General features: G+C 42.9%; 1 protein-coding gene across 2 annotated transcripts; it reads right to left on the bottom strand.

Annotated features, from left to right (window-relative positions):
* Positions 1 to 749: 749 nt before the first annotated feature.
* Positions 750 to 26,190, bottom strand: UNC93A (unc-93 homolog A). 2 transcript variants are annotated; one of them, XM_061626377.1, is made up of 9 exons: positions 26,057 to 26,190; positions 19,493 to 19,698; positions 18,377 to 18,558; positions 15,263 to 15,492; positions 13,776 to 13,907; positions 10,984 to 11,192; positions 9,292 to 9,427; positions 6,337 to 6,468; positions 750 to 1,726 (listed from the first exon to the last, which is right to left on the bottom strand). In XM_061626377.1, exons 2-9 carry the CDS (start codon positions 19,577 to 19,579, stop codon positions 1,455 to 1,457), a joined length of 1,380 nt encoding a protein of 459 aa, XP_061482361.1. In that variant the 5' UTR covers positions 19,580 to 19,698; positions 26,057 to 26,190; the 3' UTR covers positions 750 to 1,454. The 2 variants fall into 2 exon arrangements, with proteins under 2 accessions (XP_061482361.1, XP_061482362.1); XM_061626378.1 differs by lacking the exons at positions 19,493 to 19,698; positions 26,057 to 26,190 and adding an exon at positions 19,724 to 19,812.
* Positions 26,191 to 26,497: the final 307 nt, after the last annotated feature.

Below are 26,497 nucleotides of genomic sequence, written 5' to 3' on the forward strand. Positions count from 1 at the left end.
GATGGAAGGCTGAGTGTACCTCGACCCCTTTTACCAGAGATTTGGCTTCCTTCTTTTGTTGGAATTGAACTCCGGCTGTGAGCAGAGCTTCGGCTGCATTACCGCCGCTTACCACTCTGCGCCACGGAAGGTCTTATGGAAATGGTAAATCTAGATTAAATGGGGAAATAATTTGGGATGGTATTTTGATGAGGACGACATTGTGTAGAAGCTGTTGAAAATGTGTGTTGAGCAGCACTGAGTCCACAATGAACTCTCGGGTGGAAGTGGCTGCTATCTCCCTGGTTTGGGGGCATGTTGGGGGAGTGGGAAGGTTATGAATCCTTCAGCTCCATGCCTTCCCCCAGTCTATCCCCAGCACACTCCTGTTTCAGCCTCTACCCATGCCAGAGCTCTGATTTTAGTGAGGTAAGGCTTGCAGAGGTTTCTACAGTGAAAGGGAATGGCCTTACAAGGATGGATCTTTCCCTTTGAGGTCAGAACTCTGTCCCTACAGTGTAGAGTCTATATCTTTGGAGGGGGAGATCTGAAATATGTATGGTCCCTGGAGTGCCCTCCCACAGGATTAAGGTAAGTGTACCACAGAGACCAAGAGCCAGTGTGGCGTAGTGGTTAGAGTGTTGGACTATGACCTGGGAGACCAGGGTTCGAATCCCCACACAGCCATGAAGCTCACTGGGTGACCTTGGGCCAGTCACTGCCTCTCAGCCTCAGAGGGAGGCAATGGTAAACCCCCTCTGAATACCACTTACCATGAAAACCCTATTCATAGGGTCGCCATAAGTCAGAATCGACTTGAAGGCAGTACCTTTCCTTTTTCACCACAGGGACCACAGGATTACAAGCCAAGGGTACAGATTAAATGCTAGATGGAACATGGAAACACAACCTTTGAAAATGTGGCACATTGACTAGGAGACAGAGAAAACACTGTTTGTTCCTATTTACTTCAGTTGAGGGGAGTGGTAAACCTGCATCCAGTTGAGTCAGTCAGTTTGTATTTTCTATGTTGGTACAAGTGATTTAGTCAGAAATAAACATTTTTATATTATTTTTTCCAAAACATTTTTCTTAAAACATCAAATACAATTTTTAAAACATCGTTATTAGAAGCAAGAGGATTAACATGGAGAAAGTCCATAGTTTGTAAGGTCTTGAGTGAAGACCTTATTGCATTGCCTGAAAATAAATTCCTTTTTACATTTTGCAACAATTCAAAAAATTTGGGGGAAAAAATCGCTTTACATATTGCACAAATCATGGTATCTGTTCCTTTATATCCTTTCTTGGTCTTGAGTCTTTTGAAAAGCCACCTGTGCCACCAGTCCTGTCACATGCTGCCCTTTTCCGTATCAGCACTACTTTCTGGAAGCCAATGAAAACACACATGTGCAAAATTGGGCACATTTTGACTGGGCTGTTTGTCTTGCCTTGCATAGGTTTACTTTGCTGCGTTATAATCTGGTTTCCTGAGGATTTTGTGTCAGTGTGATTGGCTCCTGCTTTGAAGTATTAGGTGTTTCAGGAGATGACTTTGATTCCAGGTACTCGACTACTCCATAGAAGATCAAGGACACCACCAGTAAAGCCAATACAATATACAGTTTGATGCTGACCTGTAAGAACGTGCTGTAACCAAAGGCTATGACAAAGCCCAGTGACTCCCACAGGCGATAATTAGCAAAGGCAGCCTCCTTGTGTTTTTCAAATAAAACTCCATAGAGAGCTGTAAACAGGTGAAAAAGAATGATGCAAAACGTTATGTTTGAATGAAGCTTAAATCTGATCCCTATTTATGTCTGTAACAACAGCAGCCAGCACTCTTTCTTCCTGGAAAAGGTCATGCCACACAACAATATTTTATGATAGTCTTCTCTTTTGTACTTGGCAGCTGCTTAGGACCATATGACGTTGTTGCTTAAACCAATCAGTCTACATATTGTTGGGTTTGGAGTTTGCCTGCCTTAATTACTGTGAATTGACCCATTACCAAGCAACTAATAGGTGGGCAGGGACTTTAACAAAATAATTTATGTTCCTTGTGGTGGCAAATGTCTCTGCCCTGCCTTTGGAATGTGGCACCTTCAGCTGATGAGCGGTGCAGAGAAGCAGTGCTGCTGCAGTTTTGAATACAGGCACAGACAGAAGCAGAAAGATGAGAGATCCGAGTGGTGAATTTAGCTGAACTGGAAATAGCCAAGGAGAATCAGGCAACATCCCCCTTGTTGCTGTAGGACAGGAATAAGGGACTTTAGGGCTGGGGGTCAAATGTGGCTAGCCCCCAAGCCTCTCTCTCTGGCCCTCAGAATCCTCCCCAGCCACAACCTCTCTCTCCAAGCAATACCCCTCATTGGGCCTACTCTGCGCCAACCTCGGTGTTTTTGCCTGGCTGGAATATGTCCTTGGACTGTGAAAATGTCCCTTGCTTGCCTTAATGGAAGATGAAGGTGTGTGTGTGCGTGCGTGGATGACCTCCTGGGAGTTTGCCCATGAGGGAATGTAGTCCTCATACTGAAAATGGTTTCCCACTCTTGCTTTAGAGAAACTGAAATAGGAAAAGTCATTGGGCTGTCTGCTGAGTATATTTGCTTCCATGTTACTCTGCTTGAGTATCTGGAAAGATGTTGCAAAGACACCTGAAGTCTCCAGTGCCTGGTGTCTCTCCAGTGCATGGTGCATGGTGCTAAACTGTCCCTGCACTCCTCACTGATCAGGGAACTGAGGTATGCTGAACTACATTTTTTCTGCCTTTAAGATGAACTTGTAAGAAACAGTCTTGCTAGTTCTCCATGCTCCTCATGTTCTGTATTAATAGTAATTGTATGCCTTCGCATTTCACACATATTACGGTTCGGTTTACACTGCAGGGCAGGTGGCTAACCATTTTTGGCCCAAGGGCTGCATTCACTCAGGGCTGCATGCCAGCAGTTGGTGTGGCCATCCCAAAATCTCTGCCTATCCCAACACCAAGTCTACTTTAATTCTTTTCCTTATTTTTGTTGCTGTCTCCAGAACTGACCTTCGGGGGGGGGGGGCAGAAACATTTCCTTGGGGGCCAAATCAGGCCCCTGGCCTGGGGGTGCTCTCTCTTTTATTACAGAAATGTTCCTGGCCAGTTGGCAGCTGCTGTCAGCATCATGACCAGCCCAGGCTGCCAGGTTTCTCCACTGTTCAGTGTCGGAATAATGCTATGTCACTGATGTTCCAAACAAAAGCATTAAATGATGGTATTAGCTGGAACCTTTATGCACACAAAGTGTGAGTTCTGCTACTGTGGGAATGAATGTGTGAACCAATCCTATGACATGATAGCATCAGGCAGTTATTCCAAAAGCATTGTAACGTAAGATCTGCTTTCAGTTCTGAAGCTGAATTGTTGCCCTGGGTGATACACACCTGCAGTGGCAATGCCTGCTATGTTTATGATTAATTTGCTTGAAATAACACATTGGTGAGGCTGCTGGTTAGAATATCTGATCTAATTTGAAGAATATAAGAACATAAGAGCCCTGCTGAATCAGGCCAATGGCCTATCTGGTCCAGCATCCTGTGTTACACCGGCCAACCTGATGCCTATGGGAAGCCCACAAGCAGGACTTGAGCGCAACAGCACTCTCCTGATGTGATTTCCAGCAACTGGTCTACAGAGGCTTATTGTCTCTGACAGTGGAGGTAGAACATGTTCAGGCTCTATCATCATCATCATCACCAGCAGGTGCAAGAGCAGGTTACAACAGTTTAAAATTCAATATTTAAAACAATTAAAACAAATTACAGTCACAGGAATAGGATGGGTCCTGAAAACATACATCTCAGGTGTCAAAGGCCAGGATAAAAAGGTGCATCTTCAGTACTCATTGAAAACTGTATGGTGAAGGTGCCAGATGCACTTCTGTGGAGAGGGAATTCCAGAGAGAGTGCCCTCTCCTAGGCCACCCCCTCGAACTCCTGAGGGGCGTGGCACTTGTCAAAAAGACATGCTAGACTGAAGAACAGAAAGATGTTTTTGCCCTTTTATAATTATTTTGTTTTTCAGGACAACCCACCTCTTTAAACAGCATAATTCTATTTAAGCAACTATTGTGAATAAAGGACTACACTATAGGCTGTAAAATTCTTTCACAGGAGGTGCATGTGTGTACATACCAGCATGTTGATTATTACACATGAAGCAACCCTTACAGAAAACTGAAGGAAACAAACTAGATTTCACTTCCATACTCTGGGATGCCAAAATGTGACCCACACCTTTGAACAAATGAATCTGAAAATGCATAGTGGGTAAAGGATTCAGGCATTTCCCATTAATATCCTCTAGGAGGAGCTCTTGATCAATATTAGATTCCAGTGCCATAAAAAGAAAATCTACTTTAAACCCCGATAGGTGTTAAATTTTCAGTTTCCTAAATTATCTTTGGAATGTAATGGAACTTTGCTTAGGTAAGAGCTGAGTAATGTAACTGATAATTAAACTGAGCTGCTCGTGCCTATCTCACTGTGTGTGTAATCCAAAAGCATCAGGGATTAATTTGAGCTCTACTGTGGAAACTATTTTAAATGGCAGAACTCCATTGTCCGGAGTGAAATAAAAATAAGGAAGAGTAGACATCTGGACATGTGTGGAGTACTTCTTTCTCAGAAGCAGGGATGAAGAATAAAAGGTGTAACTAACAGGGAAATCAAGCACCATAGGCTGCCATACTTTTTTAAAAAATTGGAAAAAACAGGAGTTAATACATGTAGAACACTCTGCACATGCTCAAAAATATTCTGTTGATTATTTAGGGCTAGCCCTATTGCAAGAGTTATTATTTTATATTTACTACTTGGAGCCAGAGTCATCTAGATTTTCATCTTCAACTGTCTTGAGCTGAGCCCATTATTATTACTTTGGTTTTCTCAGAACCGTAAGCCAGCACTGACGACAGGTCCTGGGGCTGAGGCTTGGCACAAAAGAAGGCCTATATATATCTTGCAATGTAATTTTAAAAAGGGATATCCTTTAAGCAAAATGCTGCCTCCTGTTCAGAAGAATACTAATCCAAGCATTGTAAAAGATACCCCTTTCCCCAAGAATTCCATAAGCTTACAGCCGGTCATCTCAACATAAAGTAGAACTTTACCAAGTCCTGTTCTTCTGTGTATGCTTCTACTTATCACACAGTTCTGTCATACGTGTTCACAACCACCATACCTCCAAGTGAAGACAGGATCTTCCCTAACTGGGTGGCCTCCAGATGCTGTTGGACTACAACATCTGTAAGTCTCAGCAGCATGGCCAATGGTCAGGGTTGATGAGAGTTGTGGTCCAGCAACATCTGGAGAGAAGACTTGCTTTCTTTCTCATCAGGAAAAAGAAAACAAAGACAAACTCTTTCCAAAAATTTGCAAAGTTCACTATCTAAATACTTGCTTCTTCACAACCTCCTGGTTACAAGCATTCACTAAACCCTGGTGGTATTCCTCTTCACCTGAGTCTAACAAGCCCTGTAACTAGACAGCAGACTCTTACACAGAATTCTCAGCACCCTTGTTCTCAATTCACAGGGTTTCCTTGAGAAAGCCATGGTAGGACTTTTAACAGGAGGCCCACCTCCCTCATCTGAAGATGATTGCTTTCTTCCTTTGAATCAATGATTGCTTTCTTCCTTTGTACCAAATTTTCATAATGGAGTACTACAGCCAATGGGAAATCTTAGCATGCATTGCAGAATTTTAGAAATCAAATTCAGAGTCTTGAATCCTAAGGCTTGTTAGTATGTCAACTAAATCAGAATAGTGGAAGGGAAGACGTTCTTACCTCTCCCTAACCAGAAGCGAAGCGTCCATCTCACATAGCTAGGCACTTCCAACTTCACTCATTCTTCCTCTCATTCCTGTGCAATGTGGGATCTTTCTAATAAGAGAGCTCAGGCTCTAACGGGCTGGCACCAGAAGGTGGCCAGATCAGCCCCTGGGGTCCAGAGGTGCCCCTGAAGGGCCCCTCCTTAGGGTGGGTGGCTAGTGCTCCTGTTCCATGATCCACATCAGTGTCAGCTCCTGACCCTGCCGCAGATTGCAGAGAGGGAGCTCCCAGGCACTCCCCTACAACTGCGCAGGCCCACAACACCTGCCTGCACACCCCACCTACCTCTCCCTTGTGATGAATGCTGGCTTCACTACTTGCACATGCCTGCCATCAACCAAGATGGTGGCCGAGGTTTTCTAAGGGACTGATGTCCCTGCTGCCATCTTAATTGATGGAAGGCATGCACGCGTGCATAGTGTGAAACTGACTTCTAAGTAAATTTGCACAGAGGCCTGCACTGCCAGTCCTCTGTCACAGTAAGGGCTTACCATTGGTCTGCGTCTGCCAGATAGCATCAGCCACACCCCAGAGGGCAGGTAATATGAAGAATGCAGCAAGGTGATTTGGGTTAGGTTTCCAGAGCAACAGTGCTATTATGCAGGCAACATTGAGAATTCCACCTGACAATGACAAAGGATTGAGAGAAAACAATAAAGAGCATTATAAATAGGCAATGGAACTGGCGGAACAGTAAGGGCTTATCCACATGGGAGCATTACTTCGCACTAAAGACGCTGTTTTTACCTCCTTTTTCTATTTGCACTGTCCACAGTATGGGCTCAATGCCAGCTAAAAACATGGTGTTTTCTATTCACACTGAGTGGAAGAATCAATCGCATAGTTTCCTAATGACCACACCCTCTAATGCTCAGTTTGTTCAACCAGTTAGTTTCATTTAAAACAACAATAACCCAGAAGTGCGATTATTTGTATTTTCACTGGTACAATACAGCTGAAATACAAATCTTTGTTTGAGCAGTGTTATGCTTTTGCATACAAGTTAGGGGGAAAAGAAAACAAAGGCACTGTTTGCAGCAACATAAAAATACCAGCCGAATGAGAGAGAGCAGCTGGAAGTTGCTCTTCAGCCCACAGGAAATGAAATGAATGAAGGGAAGAGGGGGGAGTGGGCATGGAGAGGGGAACAATTGACACACCCACCTAAAAGCATCGGAGCAAAGCATCTGCAAGCACTAGAGATATGGAATGAAAACATTTTTTCCTTGCCTTTTCGTATTATCCGTGGATTGGGTTAGTACAGGTTTACAGGGGGAAAACTGTGCAATACCTTCTGTTTGCCAGTAGCATCATGTGAACCATGCGAATTAAAAAGGGATGTGAGTAGCACCAAGCACACACTAAACCACCAAGTAGATGAGCGCAAAGTGTGTCTGTAACCTCAGTGAAAGCATGGCTTAGTGTGAATGTGCAAGTGTGCATGTCCCCAGAGAGGAGACTGTGGCTGCTGCCCCCCTCCCCTAGTCCTCCTCCTGGTGTGCGCTAAGCCATGATTTTGCTTAGTGTGTTGTCTGAACCCACGTTCATGGTTTGTCTCGCTCTAAACAAACCACAAACTGTAACCAACGTTTGTTCTTTGGCTTGTTTGTTTACATTTATTACATTTCTATCCCGCCTTTCCTCCCAAAGAAGCCCAGGTTTACAGCTGGTAGTTTATCTGGAGGAAACATACAATGAATTTGGGTGTGAGTTCAGATGACACAGTGGCCAAGCCAGGAGAATCAAGGTATGAGCAAAGTGGCCACAATCTCCTCTCCAGAAACTCTTATACTCACCCATTTGTGCTAAGCCATAGTTTGACTTAGTGTTACAAGCAAGCCCATTGTCAAAGGAAGTAATTTAATATATAACAGTACTGTAAGCCTGACAAAATGTGTGAAGTAGGCAGCAAAATGCCAGCTGCTTTTCTCAAGAACTAAATTTTATCCAGGATGAGTATTTGAGAACATTTCTCATCAGTCATATTCGATGTGAAGAACTGGACGTTCAATTTTGCAAATGTGTGGAGCTAGCTCATTAAAAAGTCCCATGGAACATGAGAGATACAAACTGATGGGTTTGTACAGAGAGATGATCCAACAGTGCCAAGTTCACCAAATGCTTCTTCATAGACAGCTGTCCCTGTCTGGCTGCCTTCACAATTTTGGTCAGATCAGCACCTATCAAGTGCATGTACCTAGGAGTGGCCATTGTTCAATCCTCCCATGTCTTCCAGGTGAACCACAGTTGCGAGGACATAGTAGCAAACTGGTTTCTGGCTTCTAGCACCGTGAGATAACCTATCCTGAAATGAAACGCCCTTAATTTGCTTTGGCTTCAAATGTATACAGTCAGAAGATAAATCCAAAATCAAAATATGTTAGGAGGGGTCAGAGAAATCCCCCATCCACATATATTTAATGTCCTTTCCTTTGAATTAATTGTTAAAAATGGATTGCCAATTGTATAGGCCTGGTTAGGGGTTGGGGCCCAAATCTCATTTGAGAAGGAACAGTCTTGCAGAAGTCTCCAGTTCACCATATATATTATACTACTGTCAGATCAGCACCTCCACAATGGGGCAGGCAAAATATGTGGCATGGTGCTTCATTACTGCAGAAACCACCTCCCTGTAGGGGAAATGCTAGTAGCTGAATGAAAGAAAGTCACCCTCCTTCTCTCCTGTCCAGGAGGCTGGGGTGCGATTTGCTTGAGATTTGAAAGGAAAGTAGGGATTTTCATTTGGGATCAAATGTCAGAATCAGCATGTCATGCAACAACTCCAGAAATCCCATTGAGACACATACTAATAAATTTTCAGGGTTAGGAAATAAAATTTGGACCTGCAGCAAAATGTTGCAGTGTGGAATGCTTCTGGTCAGGGTTCCAGCCAACAAGCCATGCTCTTTTCCAGAATACTCTATTCCATCCCCGCCATCCTTCCCCTGCCGTCAGTTAGCATTCCGTGCTGAGTAAACATGCTTAATCCTTAGTGAGCTGTTTGGGGTTCCCCCTCCTTTATGCCCCCCATGTTTTTTGGGGGGTGGGGTACTTCTGCAAACCATGGAGTTCCACCAGCTCTGCTGATACCTCCTTCTTGTGTGTGGATGGTGATGTCTTGGATACTTAAGAAGTGGCACCCAGATAATTGAGACTGATACTGGTATATATGATTTATGAGTTGCAAACAACCATCTTTCCTGTTGTGTTTAAAACAGCTGAGCCTCTCTCTGAAATGACTGTGCAAAAATACTTCTTTGAAATTCAAATTAACTAAGACTGTTTCATTTCCAGTTCCCCAGTAATGAGGGGAGAATACTTGTCTAGACTGATCACTTTTTGCCCAGTTGCTCGTTACATGATGCTCCCTGCTGCAAAGCAATGTACACACTCAATTCCTTACAGCAGATGAGCCCCTCCGCCCCCCTCAGTTAGCCTTTACATACCCAGTGCAAATAGGACTTTCCTGCCAGTGAATTGGGAAATCTTTCCAAAGAGCATGGAGCAGAGTGAATTTGCACCTGAAAAGCAGATCATTACATAGCCGACAAAATTTATCCCAAGGGCACAGGTCACGTAGGACTAGAAGAGATAAAGAGACAGACCCAAGGCATTAATATTCAACATGGCAACTTTTATTCTTTCATGGGAGCCTAGGACTCAATGTTTGTTTCTGAGTGCTGGGTGAATATTCATATGGAGGAGACATGATCAATAAAGCACAGCTCTGTGCCTTGCCAGAGGGTCTCTGGATTTAATGGGCATGCCCGCTGTGCAGTGCTGGGGCACAGAGAGAGAGAGAGAGAGAGAGAGAGAGTGAGAGAGAGAGAGAGAGAGAGAGAGAGAGAGAGAGAGAAGAAATGGCATACATTTTACCAAATGCAAATGTTGCTGAAGAACTGAGGACATGTAATATCAAAAATGTACAGTAATCATTTATGGAGGAAAAGTAGTTAACAAAGGGCACCTCCAGGCTCTCGCTATTTTCTGGTGGGATTCAGTCACATACAAGCAAATTCAAATTGTGCAATTCTAGTTGATTGGGAGGTCTTGTGTAATGTACCGACACTTTCCCCCAAAGGCTGGACTTTTTGTGAGGAGGAAAGTGGCGGGGAAATGCACTGGAAACGGTAGGGTAACGCTTGCTTTCATGCAGTGACATCTAACCTCCCTGCAAACAAATCAGGATGAATGCTCAAAAACTAGGTCCTCTGGAAGTGCCCACATTGTGGTTGATTGACAGTCACATGGTTAACACTTTGGCTTCCTGGGCATCAGATTATCATGCTTTTAATTAGAGGGAGAATATGGAAGGGATATACTAATGATAAAAATATGGTTAAGACCTGCATCATTAAGACAGAAAAGTACCTTAGGGCCTGCTTCTATATTCAGTTATTCTGCAGTATGTACCTCTCATTTTAATGTTGCTTTTATTTTATTTTTGACATTGTCCAGTTGTGCCTGTGCATGCCCTTCAGGGTATGCAAACTGTGCAAAGCAGCTAGATCTGTGTGAGTACTTTGGCCCTACAGGAGGTGTTTAGGAGGCAATGCAAGGCCTACATAAATGAGAAGTGTCTTTTGTGATTTGCAAGCCTCTGAGGTTTTGGTTGATAAATTAATGAAGTAAATCAATCAAAGTTGAAGGCACAAAGATACCTTTTTCTTCTAGGCTTGACTTCTAAGCTATGGCAATTGCTCCTTATATAGACACCTCCCCTTTAGATCCAACTCCCTCTGATCCCTGCAGCACCAAGAGGATGCCAGCTTCTTCCTCTCCTCAACTGATCACAAACGGTCCTTGTGAAAGTATTGGAGTCACACAGAATTTAAAGGTGCTTTGCACTTCTGGTGGCACCTGATTTTCAGCAGGTCTTTGGCCCCTTGTGATCTACTGCTATGTTCTTGGTTTGATTCCTGCTCTTCTGGGTTTACGGCATCTAAAACACTTTTTGTCATTGATTCCATAGATTTCTTGGATGGATTCCAGGTCTTTTCAGTAGGGCATCCACCTGGAGTGGAAAGTGGCACTCCTGAGTGACCCATGAACATATTTTTGTGTATTAACTGAAGAACTCAATTATCAATTGAAGAACTCAAGGTGAAGTAACAACTGCATTTCACTTGTGTTCTTACCTTGGTATAATCACTAGCAAGGAATCCTTGTTCAATCCCACTGTACATGGTCAAAGGAATCAGAAGACACTGGCGTTTGTCTTTAAGATGCCAGAATGTTGCCAAGAAAGTGAAACCAAAAGAAGACTTCTTTTTGTCACTCTCTGCTTGGTCATCTGTGATCTGATCCAAAAATCCAGCGACTAGCAACACAGCTAGCACCCCGCTACCTGAAAAATTAGAGGATGTGTTGGAATAAAAAGGAAGTCAAAAAGTGACAAGCAAATGACTGATTTATAATCAGGACTCAGTTGTAGGGTAAGATTACTTGGCCAATAAATGACTCTAATTTAAGCCTTAGAGACCAAGATAGTTTAAATATAATCAGTGTCCAAAGCCTCTGCCTTCAGTACAAAGGTATTTATCATGCCCAATTCCCTCTGCTCAGCTGTGTCATGTGTGTTACGACAGATGGAAAACCCAACTGTGCTGTTGTATAAGACAGATTTCTTACCCTTCCAGAGGTCAGAGGTTAAAGAGAGATCAGCATGGATACACTGTCATTGCATCTGTCAATATTGTCTCTAGGTGAATTTGTTTTCTGAGCCTCTGTCTTCAGAATTACTGATAGTCTTTTCCAAAACATATGTGAAGAGAGGAATTATACCACAGAACTGGAATGTTAGCTTTATTACATTAACTCGGGACTGAATCATTCAAAGGCATATAATTTAGGGTTGGAAAGAATATACTGTACCAAAATTGAGGAATTTTCCCATTTTACTGCTTTTGAGTGGGAAATGCATATTCAAAATCTGAATTAACATTTTTGAACATGAAATCGTCATCCCCACTATTTAAAAATTGAAGGCTTTGAAAATCATCTAATAGTTATGATTTTTGTCAGGTTGCCTATAACTATCATAACCTAGATATTTCATTTTAAAAGCTCTCTATGGCCAAATACTGCATATTATTCATCAAATGCTATAAGATTTTTTAAAAGTATTTATATGTAGCTATCAAACACAATTAAATGATATTGCATACCAACCATCAAATACTTTCAAATATGATATACCAGTGGTTTTCAAACTGTCTTCCAGGGAACAAAACCTATCAAGAGGTTCTTCAATATCCATGAGATACACCTTGCCCACCACTACTTTCCTTCCACTGCAATGAACAGCCAAAGCAAAATGTTGAGTATGATCTATGGCACACCCTGAGCGTCAGGAGCCGATAGAATCTGTGGGCAGCTACACCATGTGGTGAGCCACTGAACAGCAGACGGCAGCTTCTCAGTGAAGCATCTTCAGGTCCTAGTTACCTACCCACCTTGCATCTTCTTGGAGAGGAAGCAGTGGAAGATGGTTTCCTATTCCAGTTGAGCTTTGTCTTCCTGAGCTCTTGCATGTTCCTATTTATTTGGGCCTGACTTCTGGCTTACTCCTTGATCCTGCCCCCTGATTTGTCCTTCAGTCCTGGCTACTGGCTTGTCCCATGGCTTTTCATTCCCAGTTCCTGCCTCACCTCAAACTCCAGGCATAAGCCCAACCTCAACATACCCTCATTTCATAGTGGAAGATGGAGAGGCTAGCAGTGCCTTGTGTGGGCTGAGTAGGCACCCTAGAACATCCTCTACAATGCAGATAAATTAGCTGGCATCAAGTCAATATGGAAAGTCTTCCTTGAAGGAAGAAAATTCGAAAATCACTATTACTTATCATTGTGTATCAGTTGTCAGTACTGTCAAAGTCTAATACCATGACCTCCTTGCTATCAAATTTCAAATGCCATTTGGTATTAAATCAGTCCATACAGATTTGGAAAATAGTCAGCAAATATATGACCATCCCTGAGAAGCAGGATGGTGCAGGAAAGTGTCTTGTATGAACCAACACTACACCGATTATGTTCTACTGGTGATTTCTATTATATAAATATACAAAATAGCTTGTAAATTATAAAATAAGTTATAAATCCTGTTCCTAGAAACTGGGCCTGATCCTGGGAAACCAAACATGCCACAATTGGTATTAGATGGCAATTATGTGCCATAATCAGAAATGCATAGTGATACAAGACATTAAAAACTTGGTCTTTAATTAGGTGGTCTGAAGCTCCCCTGGGTGGAGAAACATACATCTGTTTTCTCTACTCTCTGGCATATATATTTTGGCCTCTTCATATCTTTTGACACAAACCTGTACATAATGCTATGACAATAAACTTTCTTTGGTCTAGGAAACAGCAAGCCAGGATATGCAAAATGGTCCTGCTACGTTAAGGACAAATCAACATATTTCTATTTGGGGCAGCCCTCCTGAAGGTCAAAGATGCTGTCTTTCCTTCTTCCCCAGAAAGGATTAACAGCTGCTTTGGAAAGAGGTGATCTCAATAGTAAAAATGAGACACAAGGGGGAAGGGAGTAAAACAGCTTCTCTCTTAGCATCACTGCCCAATCAAAGCCTCCTGCTTTTAAGTCTTGATTTTTTAAGGAGTAGATCCATGCCTGTTTGGCCTTGAGAGAGCACGGCTCTACCTATAGGGCATAGAAAGGAAGAACCTCACTCAACTATTACTCAATGTTTTGTTTATCTATTACTCTTATATCTTACCATAATGGAACTCAAGTTGGCATACCTTCTAAGCAGTCTCTCATCCAGGCAACCACTGACCAGACCTAGACTTGCTTAACTTCAGCAAGGTTAATGTATCAGGTCCCTTCAGACCATGCTTTGGTACACTGTATATTTTCATTTATATAGACTATCCTGGATGTGACATAAAAGATGCCTGGAAGCACTTACCTGTATAGATTCCCAGAAGAGTGTAGATCAAGGTAACAGATGGTCTTTTTGAAGCCACATCGCCATTTGTAGCATTTGTTGCCATGCAGTCTTCTGCACCACAGCATGCCAGATCTGCTTCTGAGATGTTCCCTAGTCCATTAACAAAAATGAAGCAAAAGGGGAACTTGTTAACGGTCAAAATACTGGTCAAATTCAAGACCATAAACACAAGTAGGCCAATATATAACAAATTTCAGATGAAGAACCCTGCGGTACCTCAAAATCTTATCAAGATTTTCATTTTCAGTGAAATCAATAATGGTGGAGAAGATGCCTGAAAGAGAATAATTGAATTTGTCCTAGAATCCTTCGCAATGCACAGAGTTCCTTAGTGGACAAATCAGTGTGGAAGCAGTTGCATGAGCAGTAGGGAGTTTGATGTGCCCATAATAATAGGTCACTTTTCTGCACTCTGACACTTCAAAAAGCATAACTATCTAAATTGCCCTTTCTCTCCCAGTAGTTCTACTGACAATGCCATAGAGAGAGCATCTATGAACTGGTATGCATAACAGTGTAAAGGCTGATACAGCTTAAGAGAATATTAGTTCTGTTTTTCAATCTTTGCTATTTCATAAGCAAGTAACTGTGCCTTTGAGCCATGATCAAATGTTGCATCCCTTGTAAATCTTCAAGAAAGTTACCAGCATTTTCTGATTTGTTTCTAGCAGTAACATTTGATTTGGTCAGTCAATGGAGTTTTATCTACTTAAGCAATCTGCTTAAGATCTCAGTTGCAGGACAGTCATTTTTTTGTATGATCTATGGCACATCCTGAGTGTCAGGAACCGATGGGATCTGTGGGCAGCTACACCATGTGGTGGGCCACATACGTGTGGTGACACATAGCCCTAATCTGTCCCTAGAAAGAACCTGAGTTTATTGATGTCCCTAGATTGACTTTTAACCAGCCTACTCCACCTGGCCGGAGTTAACAATCACAGTCCACTTAATCCTTTCACTCCTGTGCTGAACACAACCAACAATAAAAATACAGAAGACAAATCCATAGACTGAATCACTGGGGGACTTATTTGTCTTCCTTGAGTGGTATGACATCATCAGCAGAAACCAGTAAGAAAACAATTTTAAGTGAGTTGAATAGTTTTGATTCTCAGATAATTGAACAGAAGGTGTTTCCCAGCCCTTCTTCTCCTGCAGCCACAGGTGCCCCCGAAAAGCCCTCTGCAGTGTGAACAATGAAGGATAGGGTATGGGGAATGGCTGCTGGCAGATGGGGAGAATCACTCCCAAATCAGGCTTTGGTTATTTCATTATCCCTAAAATTGCATCTGCACTATTCTACCTGATACGTTATTGACTTTTTAAAAAAAAAAGGAATGATGAAAATCTGGTTTTACTTTTGTAGCACTATTAAAAGGAAGAGGATAGGGAAGGAAGCCATGCCATACATTATATACATATATTAATATGTATATATTTACCTTTGTTAGGAGTATGTTCAAATACTAGGGATGATATAAGATTTCCCCATACTCCAGAGGACTGAAATATCAGAAAGAAGATTCCAAAATACTGGTTGATAACATCTCTTTTGATTTTCCCCGCTTTCTGAGCATATGAATTGCCAGCAATTGTGAGATATGAACACTTGGCTGACCAGAGTGGTGCTCCTCCCAACCCCAAGATCATAGATGTGGGGATCAGTGTGTACCTGCCAAAAAATAAAATTCTTTAGATATCTCTTTTAAGCAACTAACATCCTTGAAAGATAGGCCAAAGACAGCCTGTTACATCATCAAATTCAAGAGGAATCACGCAAACATTTTTTCCCCCAACAGTGTAAGGACATATTTTAATGTGGTATAAGATATAAGGAACTAGATTGTATTAAAGCTGTATTCAACTCCCTACCTATCACATTTTTATCAATGTTCAGAAACCATGCTTGATAGGTAGAGACCTCAACATGGTACGTGGGGATCTCAACATGCATTGGATTTTCCATCAGGAAGTTTTTCGTTCAGGTCTACCAGGCAGAATTGTGTTATCAGGTTCAATTCAAGTTAAGTGAAGGAAAATGAAATAAGCCCATGCAACCCTCACCAGTGTTTTGAAAAGCAGTATGCAACTGAATCCCACCTGCAAAATAGTGACAGTCTGTGTGTAACTGTGAGTGACCAAGGGCCTGACTTAAATAGATAATTTCTGTGGCTGCTTTTTGGAAAAAATAATGTTGTAGGGCATGCCATACCTGGGACTTCCACAACACATTTCTTTTGGCCCTTACTTTCCATCCCAACAATGTTCATAATAAAAGACAATCTTCATAATACGAAGAAACTCCAGAAGCACTGTACTGCAGAGAAATGAATTTATTGCCCTGGAGAAATAAGGAACTAATAAAGTTCAATGGTTTAAGAACTACTTATTTGTGGCTCTGTATGGTTGTCACTATAGGGTTTTTTATTACATGGGGTGAGGCATCTTTACAGTTTCTATTGTGAATGGGCTATGGTGAAAATAATGGTGAAAGGGTAACAGAACTTTACATAAATCTCCCACCCTTACTATGATGTATAAGTATACTGAAACACCAGGCACTGGATGTTGCATTTACTGGTCTCCGCTCTGATTAAGTTGGCTCAGACCTTTGTTTACTGAAGGAGGAGAAGCTAGTGGTCACCTAGGCTACAAAGGCAGAGGCGATATGCAAGGCCTGCTTAAATAATATACTGCACAATAAATGTTCATTGTGCTTTCTTGTTCTCTTCTAGATTGCCCATTACAAAGGCTGGATATGTTCTGCTGTTTTGTTCTGATGGGATGTAGCTCATTGACATGTAGGTGTGGGCTGGAAAGACCCCCTCCCGACACACACTCAAAGCAAAGATCTGGGGAAGCTTTGACAATCTATCACAGTCTTCCCTAATCTGGAGACTTCCACATGTTTTGCCCTACAACTCCCACCAACATGGTGTGATGGGAGTTGTTGTCCATCACATCTGGAGGGCACCAAGTTGTCAAAAACTGAGCTACTGGATGACCTAAGCGAATGCTGTGCTTTGAACACCTTCAAACCATGGAGAAAATTCTGATCTAAAGCCATCCCTCAAAACCAATAAAAGGGTAATTTGTCCTCTGCGTCTTAGTACTTTGACACCATCAGCACATGGATAATCAGCCCTGAATCTCAAGGAGGGTGGATGGAAGCCAGGCAAAGAGGACAGAAATGCATATAGAAGTCCAGAGGATCTCTGCTCTTAGCTTCCTTTACTTCAAAGGGCAGGGTCAGCTTTGGGGGGTGGGGGAGCACACCATTCTCCATACTTCATTCTCCATTTCTGTGTCTCATAAAAATGAACTCTAAATGAATTCCCTCCCTCTGAATATTAGGAAGGCACCATCTCTGCTATCTTTTCGGCGTCTTTTGAAGAGTTTTCTTTTTCAACAAGCCTTTTAAGTTGAGAGCTATCCCAGTCTGTGTCTGTGTCAGAATTGCTTAATATGTTTTTTAATAATGTTTTTAACCCTTTTAAAAAAGTTTTTAAAATGTTTTTAATGCTGTTTTGTCTTAATGTATTTTAAGATTTGTTTTTATGATGTTTTAAAGTGTTTTTAGTGCCTTGTTTGCCGCCCTGGGCTCCTGCTGGGAGGAAGGACGGGATACAAATTAATTAATTAATTAAATAAATAATAATAATAGTCCAGACTGGGGTGGTATCAGTTTGAATTTTGACCTCAAAATATCCACAGCCAGTACTCATAAAGGAGTCTGCTGTAAAGAGCTGCTTTATCTTCCTTTTGAGGAGGCCTATTTGGGGGGATAGTCCGCATTGTGATGGCCACATGGAGGGTACCTGAAGTTGAAACAGCCTCCATGTTGTAGCTGCTCCCCAACGTGGAAGCCATTTTGTGGACAGTGGCTCACCGCTCCCATTCCATGGCATATTTCCACACCGCTGTGCAATATTGTTGGGAGGGACCCACAAAATCATCTGTATGATAGGAACTTCTATGCATGTAACAGCAGGACGGGAGGCACCTGTGGCCCTCCAGATGCTGTGGAACTACAACATCCATCATCCTTGACTATTGACCACGCTGGCTGGAGCCAACAGGAATTAGAGTCCAGCAACATCTGGAGGGCCACAGGTTCCCCCCCATCCCTTTATTTCAGCCACTACAAAGACAAAGTAGCTTTATTGGGCCAACTCATCCTGCAGTGGACTATCAAGTTGCATCAAGTGTAATGTTGAATGTATGGATTTCCTGTAACTGTACCAGTTCTACTTCCATGCTGGTACCCCCTGATCTTTCCTAAGACCTCAGGAATTCTTCCAGTTCCAAAGCATCCAGTTAGGTACCACTGTTAGTGACGTAAAGAATAAGAAATTAAGGTTTTTGTAGTCATATAACCCCCCTGCCCCAAAATGGCTTTCAGCCTTGTGTTTTGTGATGCCACAGTCACTCTATGAGCAAAAGGCTGCCTGTTTACACATTTTCACACTGGATTGCAGATGTAGGCAGCTGGTGAAAGTATACTACAGTCCCCGAATACATTGCAGATCTCATCAGAAGTAGACTACCAGTATTACCAGCTAGCGTAGAAGTTGCCCAACGAGAATGTAATGTAGCAGCACATGGAGCCCACCAGGGTCCACTTGCATCCAAACTTCTTAATGAGGATCGGTGGGAGAAACATGGAGGAGATGATAAGAGATGAATAGATGACACTCAGAGAGGCAACACCCAGGCCATGTTCAGCATTAAGGCTGCTCTGCAGAGACAAAATGCAATGGATACAAAACTTTGCAACAAATAAGGGGACTTTGACACTGAAAATGCTGTGCACCTGCCTCAAAACTACCTTGCAGGGTTGTTGTGAGGACAATATGGAAAAGGAAAGAGTAATGTACGTCACCTTGAGCTCATTGGAGAAAAGATGGAATATAAATGCATTATTATTATTATTATCTGAATTCTTACCTGCCTATCACTATAAGGTTCCAGAACAGGTTTCAACAATATAAAAATACAATATTAAAATAAGTTATAACAATGTTTAGAAAAAAAGGGGTGTAATGGGGGGACATGATAGAAGTTTATAAAATTATGCATGGAGTGGACAGGAGGCAGCACATAATATTAGAACTTGGAGTCATCCAGCTAAGATAGGCAGGATATTCAGGAGAGATTAAAGAGCATTTATTTGCACAATGCACAATCAGATAATGGGAGTCATTGCCATGAGATGTGATGGCCACTGACCTAAGAGCATTTAAAAGAGAACTAGACAAAATCATGGAGAAGTTGTCTCTCAAGTTGTCTCTTATGGCTGTTAGCCATAAGGTGACATTAAGCTTCCATGTTCAGAGGCTCTATGCCAATGAAACACTAGTTACACAGAAGACACAATGGGAGGGGGCTGTTGCCTTCTCTTCTTGTGGGCTTCCAAAGGTATTCAGTTGGCTACTGTGGGAATAGGGAGGATGCTGGACTAGACAGACCTTTGGCCTGATCCAGAAGGGCTCTTACGCTCTACTGGTCTTTTGGGATTTCTCATATGTCATGGAAGATCCAGGCTACCTTTGGTTTATCATTCCAGCTGCATCGTATCTCCATGGATCTTTTTCAAATATCTCTCCTTAAAATGTATGTTCCATGACTAGGCATGCCATTGCAGATGAACAATCCAAACAAAGTCCACCTACCTGCAGGCTCTGGAGCCCTCCGTAAGCAGTAAATAGAAACAAAAATCCAAATGAAACCACAATAATATTCTTCAGATGCTTTTCCATGTTTGGGTCACACAAGATTTTAAAAGTATCTGTCAGTTTTCAGGTGTAGAGTGAATCGTTCCAGATGGAGAGTCCAGGGAAGCAAAAGAAATGGCAGCCAAACAACAACTTTACTTCTTCTGTAATGCAAAAAAGTCAAGTTACCTGTTGGGTACTTGCCAATGAACTTTACCTTCTCCAGTTCTGAAAACGTCTTAGGAACTTGTTACTTATTCACTTGCTCTGGTCGATATATAGGGCTCTACACAGATTGCCTTTTTATCTGCATAAGTTCTGCCCTTCTACACCCAGTTACAGAAGTCTCTTGCAACAGTGAAACAATTTTTCATATTGCTCTTTTGCAACATGGCACATCTCCCTTTGCTGTAAAGAACTGGCACAGAAGGAAGAATGGATTTTAACTGACATGTGGGTGAGATACAGTTACAGGTTAGCCTTTAAAGGTAAAGATTAAAAGGTCACTTGGAAGGCTGGATAGCATGACTGCTAATTGGAGAGGCGTAGTCCTTATTAATAATCCAGGATCTTTATATGACGGGAACAAGGCACTGTCATCCCCTCTAGGAAAGAACTGCTACAAATTCATTGCATGTAAAAATAATGATGTATGAAATGGAAGATTTCTCTCCCCAACTATGGATGGGCACAAATGTGTCAGTTTCAGGCTCTCTCCATTTCTCATTTTTCCCATCTTAAATTCAGTTCTCCAGATTTCCACATCTGTTTGCTTTTTTTAAAAAGCCTTTGTGATAATTCATCAACGTTTTAGTGTGAATTCACATTTGTGCAAAGCCATTTTCCCTAATACAATGCATTTTGTAAGCTATTTTTACTAATATATGCATTGTTATGCACACTTTATACTAGTATATGCATTTTTGTACACTTTGCTTGGCTGGAAAACTGCACTGAACAGTTAGGAGAAGATGGCTGTGTTTTGATTCCCATATTGTTTCAGAAAGTGCAAATTTGGTATGTTTGCCTTTAAATGTGAACTGAGTTGAATTTCTCCCCCATCCCTACCCCTAACACAGAAAGGTCCAGAGGGATTTTCCAGGATATTTGTATTGTTCAAGCCCAGTCAAGGCTAGACACCATTTGATCATTTATTTTTAGAAGTGCTTCACTTTAACTGGATAGCACTGCAATGTATTTTACCTTTCTTTGGTTTATTTGAGAAGGCTATGTCAAATCTTCCTCTCTCTCTCTCAGCATGAAGAATCCCACCCCCTCCAGGACCATCCCCTCCTTCCATTTCCAGTCTTCAGGCTGAGAACACTTATGTAGCCAAAATGACACCACCCATCCCCAAAGGGAAGATAAAAGCAGGCTTGGAGGAAACATGAGAAAAAAAGCCTCTCCCCTTAAGACATATGGAGAGGGAGGGAGGCCGAACACAAGTGTGCACACAAAACCCTGAGCAGCTGCGGTCTTAGGAAGGAGGGGAGAAATGCAAACTGCCAGGGCTGGCAGCAAGGACGACACTGATTACAGTGAGAGCTCCCCCCCCGAGAAGCCAGGCCATCTACAGGGCAACATTATCCTGAGCTTTGTCAACCTGGGTTGAGCGGACAAGCAAGAGAACGAACGCAGAGGAAGCCCTGCTGAGCTGGGCATCAGGGCGCAGTAGGGAGAGGGACTGAGCCGGCTCTGAGGGGAAAGGAGGAGGTGGCGGAAAAAGGAGGAGAAGCACTGGTGTGGCAGGGTTGGGCTCAGGCTGGTGATGGGCCCCTGTGTGCTTCTGGGCCCCTGGCCAGTGCCCCACCTGGCCGCCTGCTAGCACTGGGCTTGGCTTTTGCTATAACAGACTAGCATGGCTGTCCCTGTGCAATTCACCATACAGGATGAAGATGGGGTCTCCTTGGGGAATGCTAAGTGGAGTACTAAGTGGTCAGCCCACTGAAACAGCCACTAGAGGGCAGCACAGTATTGCTTTTCTAATCTGCAAGGCAGGGTGGAGGAGAAAAAAACCCAGTACTAACTGCAGTATTTGAGATGATGAGGTGTGGCATGACTCTGGAGTTTTCTTTGGTTGCAACTACATAGTTTAGACAGACAGAGAAAAGATCTCCCAGTAATACTTTGTTATAGAAACAAGTGATTTGACATTTTCTTAGTTCCTTCTCCAATTTGTTAGCTGATACTTTGAGAGAGTGGAGGATGAACTCAATGATACGACTTTCTAGACTGTCACTATTTTTGGTGGGATTAAATCACATCCTGGCAAATAGGTTGAACAATTTTTATCAATTGGGACTGGAAAGTGTGGGATCACACTTGCTTTGACACAACCTTCTGGCAAACAAATCAGAATGAATAAATGCTCATTGAAGAACCAATGCCATCTAACCTCCCTGAAGATAAATCAGGATGAATGCTCAATAAACAGGTCGCCTGTGAACTCCCCCAGTGTTACTAGAGATATGTGTGTCAGGGAGACGCAGGTTGGAGGCTGCCACGTGTCATCTGTAACATGTAGTTAGGCCCTACATACAAATTTTAAACATTGCTATGTCAGGGATCAGAGGCCCAGAAGCCAAATGCAGCCCTCTGGGCCTCTCTATCCAGCCCTCAGGACTCTGTCCAGGCCACACTGTCCCTCCTCTGCCCCTTCTCTAGTGATTTTACCTGGTTGAAATGTGTCCTTACATTGTGAAACTGCCTCCAGCTTGCCTGGATGGAGGATGGAGAGTGGTGGGTATCTGGCCGTTACACCCGTTCTGCCACACCCAACACTGGTATGCAGCCCCTGGACCTTGGGCTGAAAAAAAAGGTTCCTTACCCCTGCACTGCAACATTAGCCATGTAACATAATACTACAGACAGAGCAGGAGTGCAGCCCTGGAGGCAGTGGCCACTGATAGATGTCACAGGGCAGCAGAATCCGCTCTGGGTTTTAGTCCTATTTTTTAAGGAGCTGTCCAAGATGCTGAACATATCCCAGGAGCCCCAGCGGCCAGCATAGCCAATATTAAAGGATGATGAGAGTCTTAGTCCAGCAACATTTGGAGAGCCACAGGCTCCCCACCCTTGTTCTAAATCACTGGGTCTCCAAGTGGGCCTCCTTGACATGGACAATAGCGGGCAGAAGCACAAACCACCCATTTGGGATCTGTTTCTCAGATACCTAATTAAGCAATGTGCAAGAACAAGAGAGGTTCTTGCCATGCATAGAGTAGAAAGGTGCGAATGCAAAATACAGCAGGAAAGCACACTCCACCCAAGGCAGATATCAAGGCAAGGACAAACAACTGGGGTCCTTCCTGCACCAGTGTGCCAAATACCAAAAGTTCTTGAAAAGTAGTTCATCCAATGGCCATGAGGTATCCAGAAGCTTTTTCTGGAAAGTCATGATGAGCTCATCCTTGGTGCCAGGCAGACTTCAGGGAGCTGGTATTATATTGCATTTCATCCTCTCACAGAGTAATAGACTGTGATGGACAATTCCCAGAGATTCCCCCTGACTCTTTGGGCTGATACCCATGTAGTGAATCATTTTAGATATACTTGCAAAACCATGGCGGTGAAATTCCCCAGTCTAATGCTCTTTGGGGGACCACAGCCCATAAAACCTCTCCCTGCACCAGCATTCATTATTAAGGCATGTTTATCCACTGATTTGAGATCAGTCTGGTCTATTCCATAATAGCTGTCCGAGGGCTGGATTTTCCAACTCCCCATGAGTGAGTCTCTTCTAAGGAATGCACAGCATCTTTACCACAGAAATCTGATAAGGCTGAAGCGCTTTTTGAAAAATTTGTACCAAGCTGTGAATGTCTTCCATAGGCCTGCTATGTATCAATCTCGACACCCTGTCATTCTTCCTGTCAGGGCACCTAAGATTAAGTTGTCTCCTAAGAAGAAACAGGCTTTGTGTCTCAGTCTCAGGTCTTACGTACACAGGGAATTCCACAACATCCAGTTAAAAGCTCTCAAAAAACACCCAGTTCTATACTAGAGCATAGAAGTGAGAGAAAAAGAGAGAAGAAACCATAGAAATTAACAATCCCGTCCGACAAATCAAAAAAGTTAATCTTAGGTGCTTGTTTTATAAGAATGCAGTTGAGTCCCAATTCCCTCTAAGAGTCAGTGTTCCCTTTTCCACACTCATCTTTGTTTTTAAAAGGAGCATGTCCCTCACTGCTGTTCTTGAAGTGATCACAATGGTGCCGTGAGCAACTGCTCACATCTCAGGAACAAAGGAAGCGGCCTTATACTGAGTCAGACCACTGGCCCATCCAGCTCAGTATTGTTAGTGATGACTGGCAGCAGTGGCTCTCCAGGGCTGCAGATGGGAAATGCTCCCAGCCCTGCTGGAGGTGCCGGGGAATGAACCTGAGACCTTCTGCATGCAAGGCAGATGCTCTGCCACTGAGCTACGGCCCTTCCCCTTGTATCCAATGATGCAGACACGGCATGATTCGAGAGTGGCCACTGCCCCATTGAGTAATCTTTATGATCAAAGGTAGACACCAATCTGGTATGATAGTCTATTGTTCCCAGACCAATAGGCTACTTGGGAAAAGCCTGCATGGCCCAAGACAATCACACGATCTCTGTTGACGTATTAGACGGTGAAATTGCAAGCTTGTGTCAAAACAATTTCATTCTTCTACTCAGAATCTTACTCTGGCCTTCATTCACCTGCAGCTCAAGAGGTTGCTTTCACTGCTGAGTTGCACAGCCTCTCCTGGAGCCATCTGCATCTATGAATAGATGTTTCCTGATTGTGTACCTATTTGTGGAATGTTTTGTCCAGAGTTGTGCCACACTGATGATGCCTACAGGCTGTTGTGCCAATTTTCTAGATAACGGCATGTCTTGGAAAACAGAAGGAGGGATACTACGCTTTGCCATCAGGGAAAAATGGAAATGTTTTCAAGGTTGAGGGTTGAAGATTTGGGCACAGTTCCCAAGGCCAGATGTAGGCCTAAGGTGCAGATTGTTGCAGCCTGATCTATGCATGTTTACTCAGAAGCAAGACCCACAACATTCAATGGGACATTGCCAAGATGAGGTGCAGAGGATATGCAGCCTACAAAAAGAGAGTACTGCAAGGTGGTTCATTCAGTGGCTAGCGTGAGACTCAGGACTGAGAGGCAAGGAGCCAGTTGAGTCAACCTTGGTCATGAATTCCATCAAAGCTATAAAATGGGAACAGGAAGTGGCCTTATACTGTGTCAGATCACCAAGCTATATACTTCAGTATTGTATACATTGACTGGCAGTGCTGTCTATGGTTTCAAACAGAGGAGATTCCCAGACCTCCCTGGAGATGCCAGGAGTTGAATGCGAGACTGCTTACATGCAAAACACGTGCTCCGCCACTGGTCGTTGGGGGGATGACTGATATAGTAGTTTTATTCTTTTTTAAAAATATAAACAAACACCTGAAATATGTAATTACTTGCATAAAGTTATGTTAATTACCATTCAGTTGCAACAAAAAGTACTTTAAATGCTGCCCATCACTGATTATTTCCTGTTCTCAAAAATGTCATAATCCCTTCTGAATTTACTCAGTGTTATGAGATACTTAATACCAGAGTTCAGTCTTCTGTGTTTTAATGTCTTCATTTTTATTCTGCAGTAATAATTTCAGCCCCTCAATTTCAGTTGGAACTCTATCTACTTTTCCCTATATTTCTGCTTTGAAAAGCACTCCTAAAAAAACTTTCTAAAGAATGGGTGCAAGGGCCATTGAGTACTCACAACCCATCTTATCTCTGACATGTTGATAAGGACATCATGACAGCTGATGAAACAGACCAGAAAGGGCCTTATACCTGCAGGCTAAGTAAATGTCTATTGAGATAAGCTAAAATGGGTTGATAGTAACATTTGCTCCAGAAAAATCAGCAGTCTGGACATACTCTGGCCAGATGTTTATGGGAAGCCCAGAAGCAGGACCTGAGTGCAACAGCTCTGTCCCAACTCCCCACTTGTGATTCCCAACTGGAACCAGTGGCATACTGCTTCTGACAGTGGAAGTAGAACACAGCCATCATAAGGGGAAGAGAAATGATGATGAGTCAGTAATGTCAGCAGTAGTTCCTCAAAAATTCAACTGGCAACTGCTGCTATACAGCATATATGGAGAAAGGTAGTTTTAGTATATATGGAGAAAGGTAGCACCCTTCCTAAGGCTGTCTCACCTATTACTGTCCATTCTGGCTGGCAACAGCTGTCCAGGGTTCTAAGCAGGTATTTCTCCCCAGCTCTGCTTCCTGATCCTTTTACTGAACCTGGGACCTTTTGTATGCAAGCATGTGATCTACCACCTATGGGTCTCTCCTTTTTTTAAAAAAAGTTGGGGAAGACATAGTTCTGTGATCACATGTATGGGGAGCCTGGTTTCCACCTATGGCAGAGGCTCCAAGATCTGCAAACTCTTGCAAGTGCTGAAGAGTAGGAATAACCCTCTTGTTTTCTTTGGTTCACCCACACCTACGTTCTTATGTATTCAGTCTGAGTTACCTTTGAAAAGTCTTCTTGCGAACGGCAACCACAGCTATGATGGTGGGCCTCCTGAGAACCATTTCTCAAAAACCTGCTTTTTCAAGCTTTTGCAGCCTCTCTTCTTCTGAGGCTCAACACTGCCAGCTCCTACGCTGCTCGAAGCCAGAATGCCACTCAAGCAACATCAGCCAGTTTCCCACAAACTGAGTTGCACAACTTAATTTTGCATTATTCCTTTAGTTGGAAACACCCTGGCATGCTAATCTCCTGCATACACCCTGTAGGAGAAAACCAAGAAGACAGTGTATGCCGCTCCACTTGCAGTGTCACAGGTTTCTTTCATAATCATCTATATATATCTCTCACAGGCAGTTTGTCCACACTTGGAGGATCACAACATGACGCTGAAATGAAACAGCTTGGTTCTGGGAGACAGGCAATTCATCAGATACACCTTAC

The sequence above is a fragment of the Rhineura floridana genome, chromosome 4 (assembly GCF_030035675.1).
Source record: "Rhineura floridana isolate rRhiFlo1 chromosome 4, rRhiFlo1.hap2, whole genome shotgun sequence".
NCBI classification, from domain to species: Eukaryota; Metazoa; Chordata; class Lepidosauria; order Squamata; family Rhineuridae; genus Rhineura; species Rhineura floridana.